General features: G+C 38.5%; 1 protein-coding gene across 7 annotated transcripts; it reads right to left on the reverse strand.

Annotated features, from left to right (window-relative positions):
- Positions 1-244: 244 nt before the first annotated feature.
- On the reverse strand, positions 245-15,930 carry LOC111343617 (uncharacterized). Of its 7 annotated transcripts, none has more exons than XM_088754687.1 (5): positions 15,806-15,930; positions 3,818-4,250; positions 3,175-3,409; positions 2,050-2,112; positions 245-1,107 (listed from the first exon to the last, which is right to left on the reverse strand). In XM_088754687.1, the coding sequence occupies exons 2-5, from the start codon at positions 4,229-4,231 to the stop codon at positions 890-892; spliced, it is 930 nt and encodes a 309-aa protein (XP_088610813.1). In that variant the 5' UTR covers positions 4,232-4,250; positions 15,806-15,930; the 3' UTR covers positions 245-889. The 7 variants fall into 7 exon arrangements, with proteins under 7 accessions (XP_088610813.1, XP_088610814.1, XP_088610812.1 ...); XM_088754688.1 differs by lacking the exon at positions 245-1,107 and adding an exon at positions 1,552-1,602; XM_088754686.1 differs by lacking the exon at positions 245-1,107 and adding an exon at positions 11,384-11,474 and having other exon boundaries at positions 1,552-2,112; positions 15,806-15,913.
- Positions 15,931-19,625: the final 3,695 nt, after the last annotated feature.

A 19,625-nucleotide genomic window follows, 5' to 3' on the forward strand; every position in this document is an offset into this window, starting at 1 on the left:
GTACAAATTCCGAGCGAAAAAAAGCATCGTTGATATACTTCTCACAGAGTTGTTCAAGTGAAAAATAATTCTATTCGCGTTCTTTTTGTCATGCTTTCTATTAGTCTAAACTAGTTGTCAGTTAATGCGTCCACCCACTTATACAAAGGCTTCTAAGCTGCTCTGTTGTAATGCTCTTAAGAACGTTTCACGGATATTAACTAAAGTTAAGATAGGGCATCAGAAATACTGTTTTACATATAACTTCAGCTTGAATTGGATTTTATTAAGCACTTCTTATCATTAAGATAGGAGCCTATATCTAATATGATAAGAGTACACAGTTTGTTATTAAGCGCTTACTTGTATCGATACAAACTAATCGAGAAGAATGTTTTACACTTTTCTCTTAAACAAATCATAATACATTCAGAAACCCAGAGTTTAAATCGTCTCTCGGCTTAATACTAATATAATATTCTGTTAAACTAATGATTGATTAATCCCTTCATCTGTCAATCAAATATTTCGTTTAAAAAAGCCAAGAATAGACGAAACCTTTCATCATCGACACGTCCAAAAAAAAACAAAAACGGGTTAACTTGTCAATTACGAGTTTCACTATATAGTTGGACTGCCTCGGTCCAATCGCCATTATTTGTCAAACACCTTACCATGTGCTAAGGTAACCCCAGTTTATGACACGTTCAGCAATGACGCTTACACGTAGATTTTTGACCTGCTGAACAGAAAGATGTTATGAAACCCTGATGCGTTTGTATTGGGCTTAGAGAGTTCCTTTATTGCATATTTTTCGGTCACGGCTGCTATAAAGGACGACACTTGTCAAATCGAAACTAAACAAAACGAAAGGATTTTTTTCGTTTTTTAGCAAAATAAAAGCTTGAAATTAGAACGAATCTTTCACTAATTTTTCTATTCTGAGAATTACGCGATCCCTTTCTTGCATTACTTGCGAGTAATTGCGAAAGACTGTTGATAAATTCCAGTAGCTCTTTTCTTTTAGAATAAAATGTAGTTTCGGGAAATATTTTCTTCCAGAAACCGATTTTATCCAGACCAAGAACGAAGCAGCTCCGGTAACTACTGCAAGGCCAAATGGCAGGACTATGAAAAAGAATTACACAATTATTAGATAGAATTGACCTATTTCCAAATCCAGTTTTGAAATAATTCTTCGCTTGTTTAGTTGTTCGTATTATCGTCTTTCAGTCGCAATATGCAGTTTAGTAAGATTGAGATAAAATTTAGTCCGTAACATGGAGAAAGGATTATGAACTTCAGAAAAGTTTATCTTAATTGTAACTTTACTCTTACAAATACATTTATCATTAAGTCCAAACGATACAGTCCCCAAAGTAACTTTAGCGTCTTTGATTTAAGAGCTAACCACCGGAGAATTTTTCGTGCGGACTATGAGGGGATGGTATCTACATCTTAATCCTCTTTTATTCTGAAACTTTTTTGTGACGCTAAGGTGAAGGAGCTCTATAACGTTCTCTCTCGATAAAACACCGGGAACTTTCAGTGTGATGATAAAGTATCCTTGTGGGCTCTTTTTCTTTATATCGCAAACGACACTTTTTCATATTTTTATCCATACTAAAAAAAAGGGAAAATAAGATCATTTATAAAACAGCGAAGAAAGATCAAACGAATTGTGCTCATACATGGTGGGAATCACGTAAATAAATGTTGGTTCTTAAAAAACATCGATATTTCTGGAATCGTATCAATTAATTTGCTGACCAGGTGTTTTATGAAGAAAATACGGCAACTTAAGAAAGTAAAATTAACTACACTGATTTTAGCTGGTGAAAGTATGAGTACTCTAGCGGTTCATTCGTTCTTTCACTCGCTTTTTAAATCTCATCTCTTGGACTTCATACTCTGTAATTGCTTTTCTCAAATCAGTCTCCAACTTTCCAACCTGTTCATCGAGCATTTTGCAATAGCAAATTATGTAGTAATAAATGGCAAGGGCTACACTTGCTGCGGTAGCCGTAAGTCCGATCCCTAGTGCAGTGAGCCCAACTGTTCCCAACTCACCTAGAATGTACTGGCTAAACTTCTGAACGGCTCCCATTTGGCTGATAGTTGGGCTCAATGCAACTGAAAAGTAATAAAATGAAGTTAAATCAATCTGCAAATATACCCAAAAAAACCTAGTGTGCTGAAAATGAAGGGGAAGTCTAAGCAAGGGATACTCAAAATCTTTTATCAGATTAACAAGTAGGTTCCAGGTGTTGAGCGTCTGCTGTGTGGTTTTAAAAGCAAAAACCAGTCGATGATGACGTCATTTGTCCGTCTGATGTGTGTCCTCCCGGTTAGCTCAATTGGTTAGAGCGCCGGATTGTGTTGTGCGGGAGGTCGAGGATTCGAGTCCCGGCCGGACCGATACTCATGGTCTTAAAATAAGTGAGGAGAATTTGCCACCTTTCTATAATCAAGAAATGGATAGATATTCTAGTCTTCTCGGATAAGAACGAGTAAACCGTAGGCCCCGTCTCCTGCAGGGTTAGGGGTAGGAGACGTTACTTTCCCACGCACGAGATTCCAGTGCTGTGGATGTCCTCCCCTGGGGTGGGATGGGTGGGAATTGGCCCTGAAAAGCCCCCATGGGGAGTGGTCAACTAACGTATGTATGTAACGAATGTATGTATGTATGTCCTCTAATAGATAATGAGTAAGAGCTAATCAAAACGTTCGCTTAATTCAGTGATGTTGATGCAGCGCGGTAAAGCAAACTCCAAGCTACAACAGAAATACAACTAACAAAACCTCTAGAAAAACGGGAAACACGAGAAAAATGAATAGATATATAAGTACGGGTGAGTTTCACAGCAAATTCAATGTCGTCATGAATTCCTGATTTAAGATAATCTTTTTATGCCCATGCTCTATTATGTAACATAGAGCCTTATAATTGGAAACCTTTCGGACTGACGAGGCTTTGGTTTACTCTGAACTTTCATTCGCCCGAACTCAGCACAGAAAGACCGAATATAAGCAATAATTCCTAGAGGATTACTGTTTTTCTGGAAAATGTGGGTTACCCAATGTCATCTCAAAGACTAATTTTAGACCTTGGAGAAAATGAATGGCTCCAAGTCAAGAAAAACATAAGATTTCAAGTTAGTAAACATGTCACAAAAAAATTATGAATGTACTAACCTCCACCAATCGTTAAGACGGCAAGACATCCAGTTGTAAAAGCAGAAACTTTGATTTTATGGCTCCTCTTTTCTGCTTCTATATCTGACTTGAATTGGTCAAGAGCCGCTTGAGCACTGTCCAAATATTTCTTACTCGCCTTCAGTTCGCACTCCAAATCTTCAGCATCCATTTTCAAAGCATTACAGTCTACATCACGAATTCCCTTGAAATTAGTGTCTTTTTCCTCACGCACCTACAGAATAGTTAAGAACAAGTCCATATTCACAAGCGATCCCATACTGAAAACGAAGTTCAAACGACCTAAGGATAATATCATAGTTTACAATTGTGTTTACCAAAATCTAAGCCAGCACCAGTATAGATAAAAATACGAGGGTTAAGCTAATTATTCGCTGATGGCGCTTACAATGTTCAAGCGTACTCGAATGTGGCGATTTCAAGATGTTTGTTGAGGTGTAATACCCGATTGATCCAAGAATGCGTGAAATAAACCAAGAATGGAAATGATTCATACAGCAAATGGTCACGTTCTGTGAGGAATGGGGAATGGAAAGATAAGAATGAAGCCCGATGATATAAAATATTCAGAGATGGCAAATATAATTATTGAATGTGACTCAAACAGTAAATGGATTCTCACCTTTTCCATTAGGGATTGCATTATCTTGTCGATGGTATTTAAAATTTTTTGGCCTTTTTCCAAGTATTCCGCTATCTCTTCGACCTTTTTTTGCAGGTGTAGTGGAAGTTTACTGTTTTCATCTGCTTTCTGTTGGGCTTCTACCTGATTGAAAATACTTGAGTGACAAGCCAGTCTCACTATCAATTCCAGCCCCCCACCAAAGATAAGTAATTTGGAAAGGTTTCTCGCAAGGTTTGGCCACTGCTGATCGACGCGAGCCACTGGCTCTTGGATCAAGCCGGATAAAATTATACTGACTTCTTTAAGGTTTGTCAGTCGCTGATTGACTTCTGGAGTGCATGCCCCAACGAGCTGTAGAAACTCTCTTGCAGATTCCACACAGGTCTGGCAAGTGGTCGAAAAGTCAGCCATGGTAACAAAACTTCACAGCCTAGGAAAGACGAAAGAACTAGTTAATGTAAATAATCAATCCCACTCTTAAATAAAAAAAAATTTCGAATTTTTCAAAACTTAATACGTGGTCATTTGATAAAATTTGTATTGACTAAGTTAGGCCGGGCTGGACGGTTAGCTTTTTTGACGCTTAAAATCTTTCAATATTTACACGCAACAAATAATGTTTTGGCTCTTTTAAGGTTAATGATCAACCCCATTGAGACCCTCAAGAATCTATAATTAAAAGTAATTCATGTATATGGAATGAAAGGAATATTTTGCTTTCAATTTTGAGGTAACAGAAGTGCTTCGTCTTACTTATCTCTACATAATCATGCAGCTGTCACAGCAGCAGAATATTCACAAGCTGTTTTCTTTAAGAAACTCATTTTGCTTAAAGTGCACCTAAACCCAACATTTTTTTTCTCTTAACGAAATAAGCTTATTTTTTTGGAGTGTTTCTGTGCAAAAATTTTTTGATTTGCTCAAATCTTTAATTTTCTGTGCCCAGTCAAAATACGGAAAATCGGCCGCCATCTTGCCCCACGACCGAGTTTAAAGAGGAATGGCTCTAGCGGGTAATGTGACGTCAAATTGAGAACACGAAAGTCTGTGTTTCACACATTTTCACTTGTTTGGGAAGTTTGTCGTCGATATTGTCCGAAATATGCCGACTAAGTGTGTTGTATGAGGAATGTATGAAGCGCGATACCCTTTTGCAAATTTCGCACGTTGCTACATCCTTCTACAACACACTTAGTCGGTATATTTTCGGACAATATCGACTACAACCCTCCCAAACAAGTGAAAATGTGTGAAATGCAGACTTTCGTGTTCTCGATTTGATGTCACATTACCCGCTAGAGCCATTCCTCTTTAAACTCGGTCGTGGGGCAACATGGCGGCCGATTTTCGGTATTTTGACTGGGCACAGAAAATTGAAGATTTGAGCAAATAAAAAAATTTTTGCACAGAAATGCTCCAAAAAATATGCTTATTTCGTTAAGCGAAAAAACATTTTTGGGTTTAGGTGCACTTTAAATCAGTTATAAACAAGCACAGAGTCTATTTTTGCGATTTCCGTGGTTGATCTCTAGTGAAAAAAATATGGCTTTATGTATTATTTCTTTTAGGAAGATTGAAGGCATCACTAAGTCCAAATTATACCTAAGGGCCTGTTTTCATGGAGGGAGGGTGCCCCGGCTAACCGGGCTACCCGGCTAAAAGGGTTGAAACATAGCCCACCCTTACATGCAACTCACCTAACCGGGACAGTGAGTGGGACTGCGTGGACAGTCTTTTGAGCGGTCGCTAAGCAAAACAAACAAACTGGCCGACAAAAAAAACTTGAACGTGCATATGTTTTGGTAACAGTGGTTATTTCAGCTTCCTGCACGGGCACGAATCTGTTCTCTGCCTGGGACTCACCTACTACATTGATCTCTTCAGACTGACTGTCATTTGTTCGGCAGATAACACTGGCAAATGGTAACGAAGAAAATACTGACATCGGGCCGCCATGTTTATCGACGTTTTCGCGGTTAATCTCTCCTCGGCTAGCCGGGATAGCCCGGCACGAACCGTTTACATGGTAAAAAGCTATCCCGCCTAGCCGGGTGCCCCGGGCAAGTAGACAGGGTGCCCCGGGTGGGCAGGCTACCCTGTCTAGCATGTAAACGCTTCAAGCGTTTTCCAGAGAAACGTAGAGTAGTTAGCCCGCCCAGGGTAGCTCGGTTAGCCGGGGCACCCTCCCTCCATGTAAACAGGCCCTAAGTTACTCTGGAATTCTTTGTCTGGCAGGAAAGTGTGAAGTATTCATGGAATTCGTAAGAAATGGGCGAACTCTGAGTGAAAGAGCTAGTTTCTCAAAAAAGGCGGTTGAAGCTTGTTTCAATTTATCGTCCGGATGCTGTGATATTACGTTAGCCCTGAACAAATTTAAGAACTAATGAATGCTCTGTACAAAAGGCAAACGTTCTGCCAATTTTCTTCGCCAAGGAGAATGAAAGTTCTCTGTTCAAATTTGTTGTCTTGACATTTCTCTACAACTCAGGGACAAAGTATTTCGCCTCCACTACTCAATCGAACACACAAAGAGTTTATATCTGAGCACGTTAGTAAAATATCAATTTATGCTAATTAGGATAAGCAAAAATTACTTTTTTCAGTGTTGCATAAATATTAATTGGCAAATCGTAAGGGAGATAAGACCGTAACCGATTACGTTGAAACACCTTTGAAAATTCATTCTAGTCTGTTAGTGTATCGTTTCGGTGCTACAATATCACTTTCATATAGAATGAATTCAAGAACTCTCCAATTTTCTGAGCAAAAGGAAAGCATTTAGCTAATTCTCTTAGTTCAGCCGGAGTCTGCAAGGGAAATATTTCGGTCAAATTTCACACGTCTCATAGTTTTGTTGTTTGAACATTTCGCTTCGCCTCCCACAGGAATCGAACTTTAAACCTCCGGATTCCGCTTTCGTCGAATCGAAAAATTAATGCTATTTTATATGTATGTATATTTTCTATTTTCCGAGAAACGTTGTTGGATGCTAACGCTCTACTCTTCAATGCCGTGATATCACCCAAACGAAGAGACAATTGAGGCGGCAAAGGTCCGAAAAGAATAAGTCTCGCAAATACATTTTTGGTAAATTTAAAGATCTCAATGTTGTTGTTTGACCGTTTCTCTCACTCGTGGAGTTCAAGGTATTACATGCATAACGATATTTTATTTCCAATAACATCTTTCTTAAAGTTTTGAGCTTCTCCTATTTCTGTCACGGCCTTGTACAACTACTTAAAGCTTAAGTGAAGAGCCTGCAATGTTCTCAGAGTTGAGTCAGGCTTTGGATCGATACTGGACAACATTTCAGGCAAGAACCAAGACCGAAGTTTACTTCTAACATGACTTCGAAGGTTAAGCCAAGGCCGTTTTTGATCAGTATGACTTTCTCAGTGATACTCGAATGACGTTTTGCCGCAATTATGCTTGGAACAATAAAAGTATCATTAAAACAATTTTCTTATGATTCTGATCGTAAAAACGAAAAAGTGATTAATTTAGATCGAGTCAAATCGAACTGCGTAGAGAGCTAAGGTGTGCCAGCTGGTAATCGATGTGTATTGCTAAAAGCCAACGACACGACAACGCGGTCCTATATGATCAAACATGCCGGAAAACATGGAATGACTTACCAAAATTATCGTAAGAGCGGATGTATTCGAATGAATAAACTCTGAAAAGTTAGAAAAGCTAACTATAGCATCTCCTTTAACACAAACAGCGTTATTAATTGCTAATTACAAACACAAAAATGCAACCTAACAACTCTAAGGGCTGAAAAGTACATCGTGCGGTCTGACTCAAATTAAACCAAACTATGCAATCGCTCCGGCACCCTGTATGTTGTAATGAAATATCACTAATCAAGAATATTTCCCTGAGAATAGCCGTTTATGTACGTGTGATGAGTGACTCAGAGGGGCTCATTAAATTCGTAAACAATATGTTCCGAGAACAACTTGGTTACAGTCACATTCATCTTTCCGAAATTTGCAACCAACCTCAGGTTAAAACAGCATTACGTTGCGGAATCGTTGAGAAAATTATGCAAAATCTAAGTAATATACTATTTTCTCAGAAATGCAGTTGGAAGCGTGCCATAAATTACCTGCACTCCGATGCCAACAAATTTCCCAGATCTTAGTGTTGTTCTTTGACCTTCCTCTCCCTCTCGGAATTAAAGTTTATTGCATAATACAAGGTTGATTGTCGTTTCACAGGTTTTTCAAAGATCTAAGCTTTTGCTAAGCTGTGTTACTTCGCAAAGTTGCTCAAGCTAAGTTAACAGTATGCACTTTTTTCAAAGTTGAGTGACCTAGGGTCGAGATGCACAACAGTTCAGTCGGAAAAGAACCGAGACGGAAGCTAACTTCCAGCCTTCGAAGGTTAAGTTAAGGAGACAAAAAACTGTTGAGTTCGAGACTAAACCGAGACCGAATCTAGCTTCTAGCTTTCGAGAGTTGAGTTAAGGAGAAAAAAAAAACTGTTGAGTTCACATTTGAAGAGATCATTTCGCTTCGCATCTCCTTTTAAAGAAGAGACGCCTGACTACACACCGGGCCGCAGAAGTTTTTTTTTTTACGAAACAGATCACGTTCTTGACTAATAAATGTGTAACCTTCTCAGTTATACTCAGATAACATTTCTACCCAGAGAAATTCCTCAGTACAAGATGTTTTAAGCGCTTTGCTTTTAGGAAAAATAGCGCCACTCAGGTCATATATCTTCTCTATCGAAGTGTAAAGAAAGTTGACTGATTTCAACCCAATGATATATTCAAAGAGCGCAACAACTCAATCATGCATCTGATGGGAACCACGTCAGTCACCTCAAAAGAAACCTCTGGTACACCTCTTTACTCTCGTACAAAGTAAACCGATAAAACATCTTCATTCGGAGCCGATGCATAGTTTTTACACCGTCCACTAGTTTGATCGCATGATGCTCACAATGCCTTTCAATATTTAGATATTTTCCGAGAAACAAGAGTTAGTTGAAGTCATCTTCTAGCTTTTTCAGTATTTTTTTACATTTTCATATGAAGGAACTTGCCTCGATGTCCATTTAACATTATCAGACCACAGCTATTTGTTCTATTTCTTGGTCATTCAATGTATAGATTTTGCCAAATTGTTCTCGTTGCGAGTGCAGTTGCGCGATTTAAGTATTTGAAACGGTATAAAACATATGCTAAACCTGTCAGAATCAAGCGAAATTTCCTGGCACATAGCATTAAAAGGAAATATTTGATGATTTTCTACATTGAAAACGAAACAAGTGACCAACAATCAACTGCGAAGAGAGTCAAGGTGTACCAGGTAGTAATCGATGCGTAGTGCTGAAAGCCAACTGAACAGCACAACAACTTGGCCTGAAGTGATCAGATATTCTGAAGAACATAAAATGACTTACCAGAAATATCGTAGTGGCAGGTGAATTCAATCAAAAGAAAATAAAAGCAAAAGAAATTCTTTCCACCTTTAAAGGAAACCAACAATGGTTCGTTGGTCAATTTGGAAGCTGCTTCAGTCACATGCCGTAACAGAGGTGAATCTTCCAAGATCAATCGTCGTTGGAAATAAACAATATTTTCCGTAAGATCTCTGAGCGCTTTGTTGCTTTCTTTTTTTTTTTTTTGGCGAGAAGATCGTCGCATGGTCATTTAACTCGTGCGTGTTTGCCAGACAAGTACTGTTGTTTGTTCAAAAGCATACATGTGCTTTTTAAAATTCCTCTTCAATTCACAGCTGTCACATCATGACAGTTACTTATCAAAAAATGTTTCAAAGTTTACTCGGAAACCTTCCTTTGCAAATAAGAATGATTCAGTGAAAGCTTTCTCTTTAATTTGAATAGCGTTATAGAGGATTCAGTTCCGTAATTAAACTCGTAATTGTAGCCCTTAATCATTCGGGCTCTTTTGGCAATCATCTTGTTATGTGTTAGGAAAAATAAATAATTTATTCACCAGCATGGGTCGGTCCGTATTGGGAAAAACTACCGGTGCCCTCTGTCTTGAGTATCCAAGACCTCAGGCACAGTTTTTCCCAATACGAACCTCCCGGCTGGTGAATAAGATATATTTAAGGTTCATAAAAGCTACAATAGTGTTTGCTGCTTTGTCATTCGTCGCAAGGTTGTCTAAGCAGACTCAAAAAAACTGTTTGGTATCCAGGGTTCAAAGCCGTTGATCTTACAATACTCGTCTGTCAGATCCAGGATATTCAGGTCTACCTGTAATTTCGAAAGGAGCAGCATTCGCTTCAGCCTTAATTGAAATATCCGCTTTACGTTCAGGTTCTCAAAGACATCCTTCATTATTCATGAACAAGATGATGGAGTCAGTAAGTTATGGGAAGATTCTTATTGCTTTCCTGCTTAGGACGAAACCTAAGGAAGTATTGTTATAATCTGCAAACAGCTTTTTCCAAGAAAATTGAAATAATTAAATAATCATCTTTCGGCAATCCAACTGCCACCATTTTGGTCGCAATGGTGAGTGAAAAATATATTTGGCGACTAAATTAGACTTGAGCGAGAGAAGACATGATGACATGATCTTCCTTTTTATTATGCGTACATGGCATAGAAATCAAATAAGTCATTGCTTCGTTAAAACAAATCACAGAAACGAAAGACACTTTGTAGCTCTAAGAGTCTTATCTAGGTGGAAATGAATCATACATGTGTATAAAACGGCAACCAGCCAATATAAGGATGAAAAAGCATTACATTGTGGAATCGGAAAATTATGCAAAACCTAAGTGATATTCACTATTTTCCAAGAAATGCAGTTCAAGTGAAAACTTGCCATATTTTACCTGCGCTTAGATGCCTACAATATCATGAAAACTTTCAAATTGCTTTGTTACATTTCACAGGTCTCGCTGTCTTTGACAGTATTATTTTTTCCCCGTCTGGGAGTTACGGTTACTTTACATAACTATCTTGAGGTCTTGTATTATTAGCAAACAATGAAAACAGTAAAGCTTTTTTCCGAGAACTGATCCTATCTTCAAAAAATATACACAGCTTGTATTTAAGATTTTAAGAGGAAACGGAAAAATTCAAGACATTGTCTATTATTTCCTTTCATCAAGGCACTAACCTTTACCGGCCCAAAGGGTCGAAAACTTATATAACCGTTACGCAAGAGCTCTTTTACCGAGAGAAAAGGGTGCAGTATTCGTGGAATAAAACACTGCAACATTTTCATGCCTATTTGCTCTTTTCCGAGAAACGATATTGAAGGTTAAGAAAGCCGCTTAACTATTTCAGTGCAAATGATACTATACTGAAGCGTAAAGCAAGAGGTGCAGACGGCCTGTAAGAAACTTAAATGTCTTCTTGAATGAAATGCTCTGGTTAAAGTTTACAGATCGCACTGTTGTTCTTTGACCTACCTTTTTCTCTAGGAAATCAAGTTTATTGCCTAACACAAATTTCATTGTCGACTGTTCACACACCGAGCCGCAGATCGAAGTTTCGTTGTCACCAAACAGATCACGTTCTTGATTAGTACATGTGGAACTTTCTGAGTTATACTCGAGTAACATTTACCTGCAATTCTATCCAGAGAACTTCCTCAGTACAAGATGTTTTGTTTGCTTTGCTTTTAGACAAAAAGCGCCACTCAGGTCAAGTATATCTCCTGTGGAAGTATGTTTGGAAAGTTGAACGCTTAGAGCCCAATGATCTATTTAAAGAGTGAAATAAATCTATCATGCCTCTTGAAATAGCATTGAATGAAAATTTTTGATGATTATTTACGACAAAGCAACTTAATTTAGTCGAACTGTTAAGGTAGCTGAGGTGTGCCAGCTAGTTATCTATGTGTAGTGATGAAAGTAACAACAACTAGGCCTTAAATGATCAGATATTCTGTAGAACATAAAATGACTTACTAGAAATATCCTAGCTGTATGTGAATTCGAATGAAAGCCGAATAAACTCCTAACAGATAGAAAAGAAACTCCGCAGGTGTCAGTCACACGACTCCCGAGATGCATCGGTAAGGGTAGTTCTCTTCCAATAAGATTCCTTGCGACTTTAATTAAGAGTCCACGCACGTGGTCATAGTGTGGTCGTAAAATTCCATAAAGGAGTGGGTTGCGAAAAGGAAAAGAGGCTCGAAACGAAACTAAAGAAAGTGATTATCACTTCTTATCTGTCTCAACGAAGCTCAAAGCACAAAAATTTATTACAATCCTCATTTCTCTGAGCTCATCAAAATGGCGTCTCAGTCGCATGCAAATGATTCGTAGACAGTCTTTTCTAAGAAATATGCGGCTGTATTTTGCAAACGTAATTGAAACATTTCTCCCGTTCGTTGTTGTTGATACCCTTTGTTGACCATCACTATTTTCAAACAGCCTCGATTGACGGAACGAAAAAGTGTTTATGGCTTGATATAGTTTTCTCTTGATAAAGTCTCTTGTTAAGAGATGCCTGACCGTGCTACTTGGTTTCGCTATTTCGATTTCAGGCAGGAAGAAGTGACTATTTATGCACCGAGCAGTATCGTTTTTACGGAACAGATCACATTCATGATTAATACAACCTTCCCGTTAATACTCGAATAAAAGAGGTTTCGCTACAAAAATATCTCAGTACAAGTTATTTTGTGCGATTTGCTTTTAGGAAAAAAAGCAACATTCAATTCACATGTCTCTCCCATGAAAATTTCAGAAAGTTGACCGCTTACGGCCCAATGATATATTTGAAGAGCATCAGATGGGAACAAAGTTAGTCCCCTCAAGAGGAAACCTCTGATACAACTCTTTACTTTCGAACAGACTTAACCGATAAAACATACAAAATTTTTACCCGCAAATTACTCACTAACATGACACCCACAATGCTTTCAATATTTACCCCAGATCTTTTCAGAGAGGCAAAACTTAGTTAACAGTCATCTTCTAGTGCTGCATATCTTTCTCAGTCCTTTTTACATGTTTATATGAAAGGGATGACTCGATGTCCGTTTAACATTATCAACCAACGTATGGATTTTGCCAAACTGATTCTGTTCGCTTCGAGTGTTGATGCGCGTTATAGTCTAAATAACATATGTTAAACCTGCCAAAACCAGGCGAGATTTCCTCACAAACAGAATTGAATGGAAATATTTGATGATTGTTTACTTTCAAAACGAAACAAGCGATCAACAGAGGGACAAAGCAACTTAAGTAAAACTGTAAAGGAAGTTGAGGTGTACTGGCTAGTAATCAATGTGTAGTGCTAAAAGTAACTGAACGGCACAACAACTCGGCCTTAAATGATCAGATATTCTGGAGAACACAAAATGACTTACCAGAAATATCTTAGCGGTAGGTGAATACGAATGAAAGCTGAACAAACTCTTAAGAGCTAAAAAAGAAATCTCCACCTTGAGCAATTCTAAGTAAAAGTACTTCGAAGCCTTCTCGATTCGCAGCTGCCAGTGACATGACTCCCGTGATGCATCGGTAAGGGTAGTTCTCTTCCAATAAGATTCTTTGTGAGTTTAATTTAAGGCCCATGCACGTGATCACAGTGTGGTCGTAGAATTTCATTAAGGAGTGGCTCGCGATAAAGGGTCTAAAGGTAAACGTTAATCACACACGTACGTGATCACAGTCATCGAAGAAAGCCATCAAAGTGTGGCTTGTGTGGGAAAGGTCTAAAGGTCGGCACACACGAGCGGACTTGTCTCTGCGACTAGTCCCTGCGACTAGTCCGTGCGACTAGTCCCGGCGACAAGTCTTTGAAGGGTTTACACGAGGGGACCGGTAGCAGGGACTAGTCCCTTAAGGCGTTCTCACGAGGGCACTCAATTGCACACGAACATAGGAAAATTAAGAGTCAAAAGATGTTGCTTAGTCTGGGGCGTTACACGAAAACAATGAAAATTTGGTAACTTTTCATTGTAGCACTATTAAACATCAACGCAAATGAACTACACTTATTCAGTCGGTTTATTCATGCTTTTACGTGTTCCTTTTTTTTATTTTTTTTTATTTTTAACAGACACAGTCAAATAGGGTAAAAATTCCATCAAAACGGCTCCAAGACATCTTTATATATTTACAAAACTAGAAATAGCTTTTTTATTATTCAGTTGTAGAAATCTAGAATTCAGGGAAAATTCATAGAAACTGCAGTGTTTACAAATCATACTGACCCGTGATTGGCTTATTTACCGTTTAGTCGCAGGGACTGGTCGCACAAACAGTTCACACGAAGGGACAAACATTTGTTTCGTGCGACAAGTCCCTGCGACCAATCGCAGGGACCAAATTTTGGTCCCTGCGACCACAGAAATGTGTAGTTCACACGAAGGGACTAGTCGCATGAAACTTGTCGCTGGGACTAGTCGCAGGGACTAGTCCCCTCGTGTGTGCCGACCTTTAAGGTAAACATTAATCACGCTTGCCCCAAAATTGTCGAGTCGATCGATCAATTAGAGTGACGGAGCTTTTACTTCGTGTTCCGAGAGACGAAAAATGTTCAAGTTTACTATCTTAAATTAAATGCCTTTTTAAAGTTCAGCTAAAGTTACAGTGGTGTTTGCTGCCGGTTGCTATCCGTCTCAAAATAAGATTTTATTGTACAATGCGGTAAATAAGCAGGATTTTTAAGTCTACCAGTAATTTCGAATGGAGCAGCAGTCGTTTTGGCGTTAATTCAGTAAAATATCTCCTTAACGTTCAAGTTCTCACGGAAAAGTATTATTCATTATTCAGTGATAAACAAGACGATGGAGTCAGCAATTTAACTGTAAGGCCTGCTCGAAACGAAAACTAAAGGAAGTGATTATCACTTCTCATCTATCTTATCGAAGCTTCAAAGCAGAAAAATTTATTATAAGTCTTCATTTCTCTGAGCTCATCAAAATGGCGTCTCAGTCGCATGCAAATGATTTGTAAACAGTCTTTTCTAAGAAATGTGCTGTATTTTGCAAACGCAGTGAATATATTTATCCCGTTCGCTGTTGTTATGCTTTGTTGACCATCACTATTTTTAAACAGCCTCGACTGACGGAACGAAAAAGCGTTTATGGCTTGATATAGTTTTCTCTTGATAAAGTCTCTTGTTAAGAGATGCCTGACCGTGCTACTTGGTTTCGCTATTTCGATTTCAGGCAGGAAGAAGTGACTATTTATGCACCGAGCAGTATCGTTTTTACGGAACAGATCACATTCATTGTTAAAGTAACCTTCCCATTGATACTCGAATAAAAAAGGTTTCACCACAAAAATATTTCAGTAAAAGTTATTTTGTGCGATTTTCTTTTAGGCAAAAAAGCAACATTCAATTCACACGTCTCTCCAATGAAAATTTCAAAAATTTGACCGATTGCAGCCTAATGATGTATTTAAAGAGCGAAATAACTCAATCATGCATTTGATGAGAACAATTAAAGTTAGTCACCTCAAGAGAAACCTCTGGTGCAACTCTTTACTTTCGAACAAACTAAACCGATAAAACATCTCTATTTAAAGTCGATACAAAATTTGTTTCAGCAAATTAGTCACTAGCACGACGCTCACAATGCTTTCAATATTTACCCCAGATCTTTTCCGAGAAACAAAACTTAGTTAAAAGTCATCTTCTAGTGCTGCATATCTTTCTCAGTCTTTTTTACATGTTTATATGAAAGGGATGACTCGATGTTCGTTTAACATTATCAACCAACGTATGGATTTTGCCAAACTGATCCTGCTCGCTTCGAGTGTAGATGCGCGTTATAGACTAAATAACATATGTTAAACCTGCCAAAACCAAGCAAAATTTCCTCACAAATAGCATTGAATGGAAATTTTTGATGATTATTTACTTTCAAAGCGAAAGAAACGATCAACAAATCGACAAAGCAACTTAAGTCGAACTGTAAAGGGAGTGTGCCGGCGAGTTATCGCCGTGTAGTGCTGAAAGCAACTGAACGGCACAACAACCCGGCCTTAAATGATCAGATATTGTGGAGAACATAAAATGACTCACCAGAAATATCCTAGCGGTAGCTGAATTTGAATGAAAGCTGAATAAACTCTTACGAGCCAGAAAAGAAATCTCCACCTTGAGCAATTCTAAGTAAAAGTACTTCGAAGCCTTCTCGATTCGCAGCTGCCAGTGACATGACTCCCGTGATGCATCGGTAAGGGTAGTTCTCTTCCAATAAGATTCTTTGTGACTTTAATTTAAGGCCAATGCACGTGATCACAGTGTGGTTGTAGACTTCCATTAAGCAGTGGCTCGCGATAAATCTAAAGGTAAACATCAATCTAGCACGAGATCACAGTCATCGAAGAAAGCCATCAAAGTGTGGCTTGCGTGGGAAAGGTCTAAAAGTAAACATTAATCACGCTTGCCCCAATATTATCGAGTCGATCGATCAATTAGGGTGAAGGAGCTTTACTTTGTGTTTTTTTGTTCTTTGTGTAAACTTGGACGAAAAATGTCCAAGTTTACTATCCTAAATGCCTTTTTAAAGTTCAGCTAAAGTTACAGTAGTGTTTGCTGCTTTCCTATCCGTCGGAAAATAAGATCTTACTGAACAATACCGTCGGTAAATCGGATTTTTACGTCTACCAATAATTTCAAATGGAGCGGCAGTCGTTTTGGCGTTGATTCAATAACATATCTCCTTAGCGTTCAAGTTCTCACTGAAAAACATCATTCATTATTCAATGATAAACAAGACGATGGAGTCAGCAATTTAACTCCAAGGCCTGGGAAGGTTTACTAAGATTTCTTGCTCGAAACGAAACTAAAGGCAGTGATTTTTCACTTCTTATCTGTCTTAACGAAGCTTCAAAGCAGAAAAAATTTATTACAACCTTCATTTCTTTAAGCTCATCAAAATCGCGTCTCAGTCGCATGCAAATGATTCTTGAACAGTCTTTTCTAAGAAATATGCTGTCTTTTGCGAACGCTATTGATGTATTTATCCCGTTCACTGTTGTTGATATGCTTTCTCTTGATAAACTCTTTTGTTAAAAGATGCCTGACCGTGCTACTTGGTTTCGCTATTTCGATTTCAGGCAGGAAGAAGCGACTATTTATGCACCGAGCAGTATCGTTTTTACGGAACAGATCACATTCATGATTAATATAACCTCCTCATCAGTACTCGAATAAAAAATGTTTCGCCACAAAAATATGTCAGTACAGGTTAAATTGTGCGATTTGCTTTTAGGCAAGAAAAAACAACATTCAGTTCATATGTCTCTCCTATGAAAATTTCAAAAAATTTGACCGCTTGCAGCCCAATGATATATTCAGTAAATAGCGAAATGACTTAATCATGCATCTGATGGGAACAAAGTTAGTCACCTCAAGGGAAACCTTTGGTACAATTCTTTACTTTCGAACAAACAAAACCGATAAAACATCTCTATTTAAAGTCGATACATATTTTTTACCCGCAAATTACTCAGTAGCACGACGCTCACAATACTTTCAATATTTAGCCTAGATTTTCCCGAGAACTGCAAATCTTAGTTAAAAGTCATATTCTAGTACTGCCAGCCTTCTCAGTCTTTTTTTACATGTTTGTATGAAGGAGATTGACTCGATGTCCGTTTAACATTATCAGACTACGGAGTTTTGTTATATTTCTCGGTCAACCAACATATGGATTTTGCCAAACTGATCCTGCTCTCTTCTGGTGTAGATGCGCGTTATAGTACAAAAAACGTATGCTAAACCTGCTGGAACCAAGAGAATTTCCTCGCACATAGCATTGAATGAAAATGTTTAATGATTATTTACTTTCAAAATGAAACGAGCGCTTAACAAAGCGACTAAGCAACTTAAGTCGAGCTGTAGAGGAAGTTGAGGTGTGCCAGCTAGTGATCGATGTGTAGTGTTAAAAGCAACTGATCGGCACAACAACTCGGCCTTGAATGATCAGATCTTCTGTAGAACATAAAGTGACTTACAGAAATATCGTAGCGGTAGGTGAATTCGTCTGAAACCTGAATAAACTCTTGACGGCTAAAAAAGAAATTTTTACCTCAAGCAATACTAAGCAAAAGTGCTTCGAAGCCTCAATCCACAGCTGTCAGTCACATGACTCCAGTGATGCATCAGTAAGGGTTGCTCTCTTCCAATAAAATTCTTTGTGGCTTTAATCTAGAGCCCACGCACGTGGTAAACATTAATCAGGCTTGCCATAAAAATGTCGTGTCGCTCGATCAATTACAGTGAAGGAGCTTTTAATTTGTGTTTCGAGAGACGAAACATGTCCAAGTTTAATATCTTAAATACCTTTTTAAAGCTCAGCTAAAGTTACAAGGAGTGGCTCGCAATAAAAGGTCTGAAGGTAAACATTAATCAGACTTGCCCCAAAATTGTCGAGTCGTTCGATCAATGAGAATTAAAGAGCGATTTAAGCTGTTTGCCGAGAAGTCGAATTATGTCCAAGTTTACTATCTTTAATGCCTTTTAAAGGTTCAGCCAAAGTTATAGTGCTTTGCTATCCGTCGCAAAAGTTGATCTTACTCCTTAATGCAAAAGTGAATAGGATTTTTAAGTCTACCTGTAGTTTCGAGTGAAGCAGCAGTCGTTTTTGTCCTTAATTCAGAGAATCTCCTTAATGTCCATGTCCACGCCGAAAAACAGCATTCGTTATTCATTAACAAGACCATGCAGTCAGCAATTTAACTCCAAGGCCTGGGAAGGTTTTCTTGCTTAAAAGGAAAGTACACGAAGTGATTATCGCTTGTTGTCTGTCTTAACGACAGAAACATTTATAATGATCCCTATTTCTCTAGGCTCGTCGCATGCCAATGATTCGCAAACAGTCCAATCCAATGCCCTTTTAGTTTCCCAGGGTCCAATACCAGTAAGGCCACCGGATTTTTAAGTCTGTGACCTGTAATTTCGAATGGCACAGCATTCGTTTTGGCCTTAATTGAAATATCATGATCTGCTTAACGTTCAGGTTCTCAAAAACAGCATTCATTAAATGATTCGTATGATGCACGATCCTCGCAGTAGAGAGCGCTATTTATGCAATAGCGAAAATCAGACCTGAAAAAAATCAGGCCTGTACGGGGTTCGAACCACTGACCTCTGCGATACTAGTGCAGCGCTCTACCAATCGGGCTAACAAGCCAACTGGGAGCAGGCCGTTAAGTTGATTCGTAATAAACCCGTGATGATAAATCAGATACAATGAATATATGAAGTTCATATATTTGAACTGCGGCATTAGATACGTATGATGCACGATCCTCGCAGTAGAGAGCGCTATTTATGCAATAGCGAAAATCAGACCTGAAAAAAATCAGACCTGTACTATTTACATGATTCATTAACCAGACGATGGAGTCAGTAAGTTCTGTTTCCTTGTTCAGGACGAAATAAAACAGAAAGTCTTGTTAGGTCTCCGTTTCTCTAAGCTCATTAAAATGGCGTCTCAGTCGCATGCAAATGATCCGCAAACAGCTTTTTCCAAGAAAAGCATTGTGTCTTGTAAATTAAATTTCCCAGCAATCCAAAGTGGTCGCCATGGTGAGTGAAAAATATATTTGGCCACTAAAATTTCGACAAAAGTCCCCAAAAGACAGCCATCATACATGTTGTAGAGCGTTTTCAAGGATTGATATTTCAAGTATTTTTAGGTTTGCCTTTTGTTTTATTAAGTCTCGCCTTTGCAATTCTCGTACTTTCGCTACTTGTGGCTCGTCTTTTTGGATTGAATTACATTCCCTTGTGTCATAAGGACGTCTAGACAAACTATCCGCATTGCCATGCATCTTACCAGGGCGATGAACAATCTCAAAATCGTACTGTTGCAAAAGTACAGCCCATCTTG

The sequence above is a fragment of the Stylophora pistillata genome, chromosome 3, assembly GCF_964205215.1.
Source record: "Stylophora pistillata chromosome 3, jaStyPist1.2, whole genome shotgun sequence".
In the NCBI taxonomy this organism is placed as follows: domain Eukaryota; kingdom Metazoa; phylum Cnidaria; class Anthozoa; order Scleractinia; family Pocilloporidae; genus Stylophora; species Stylophora pistillata.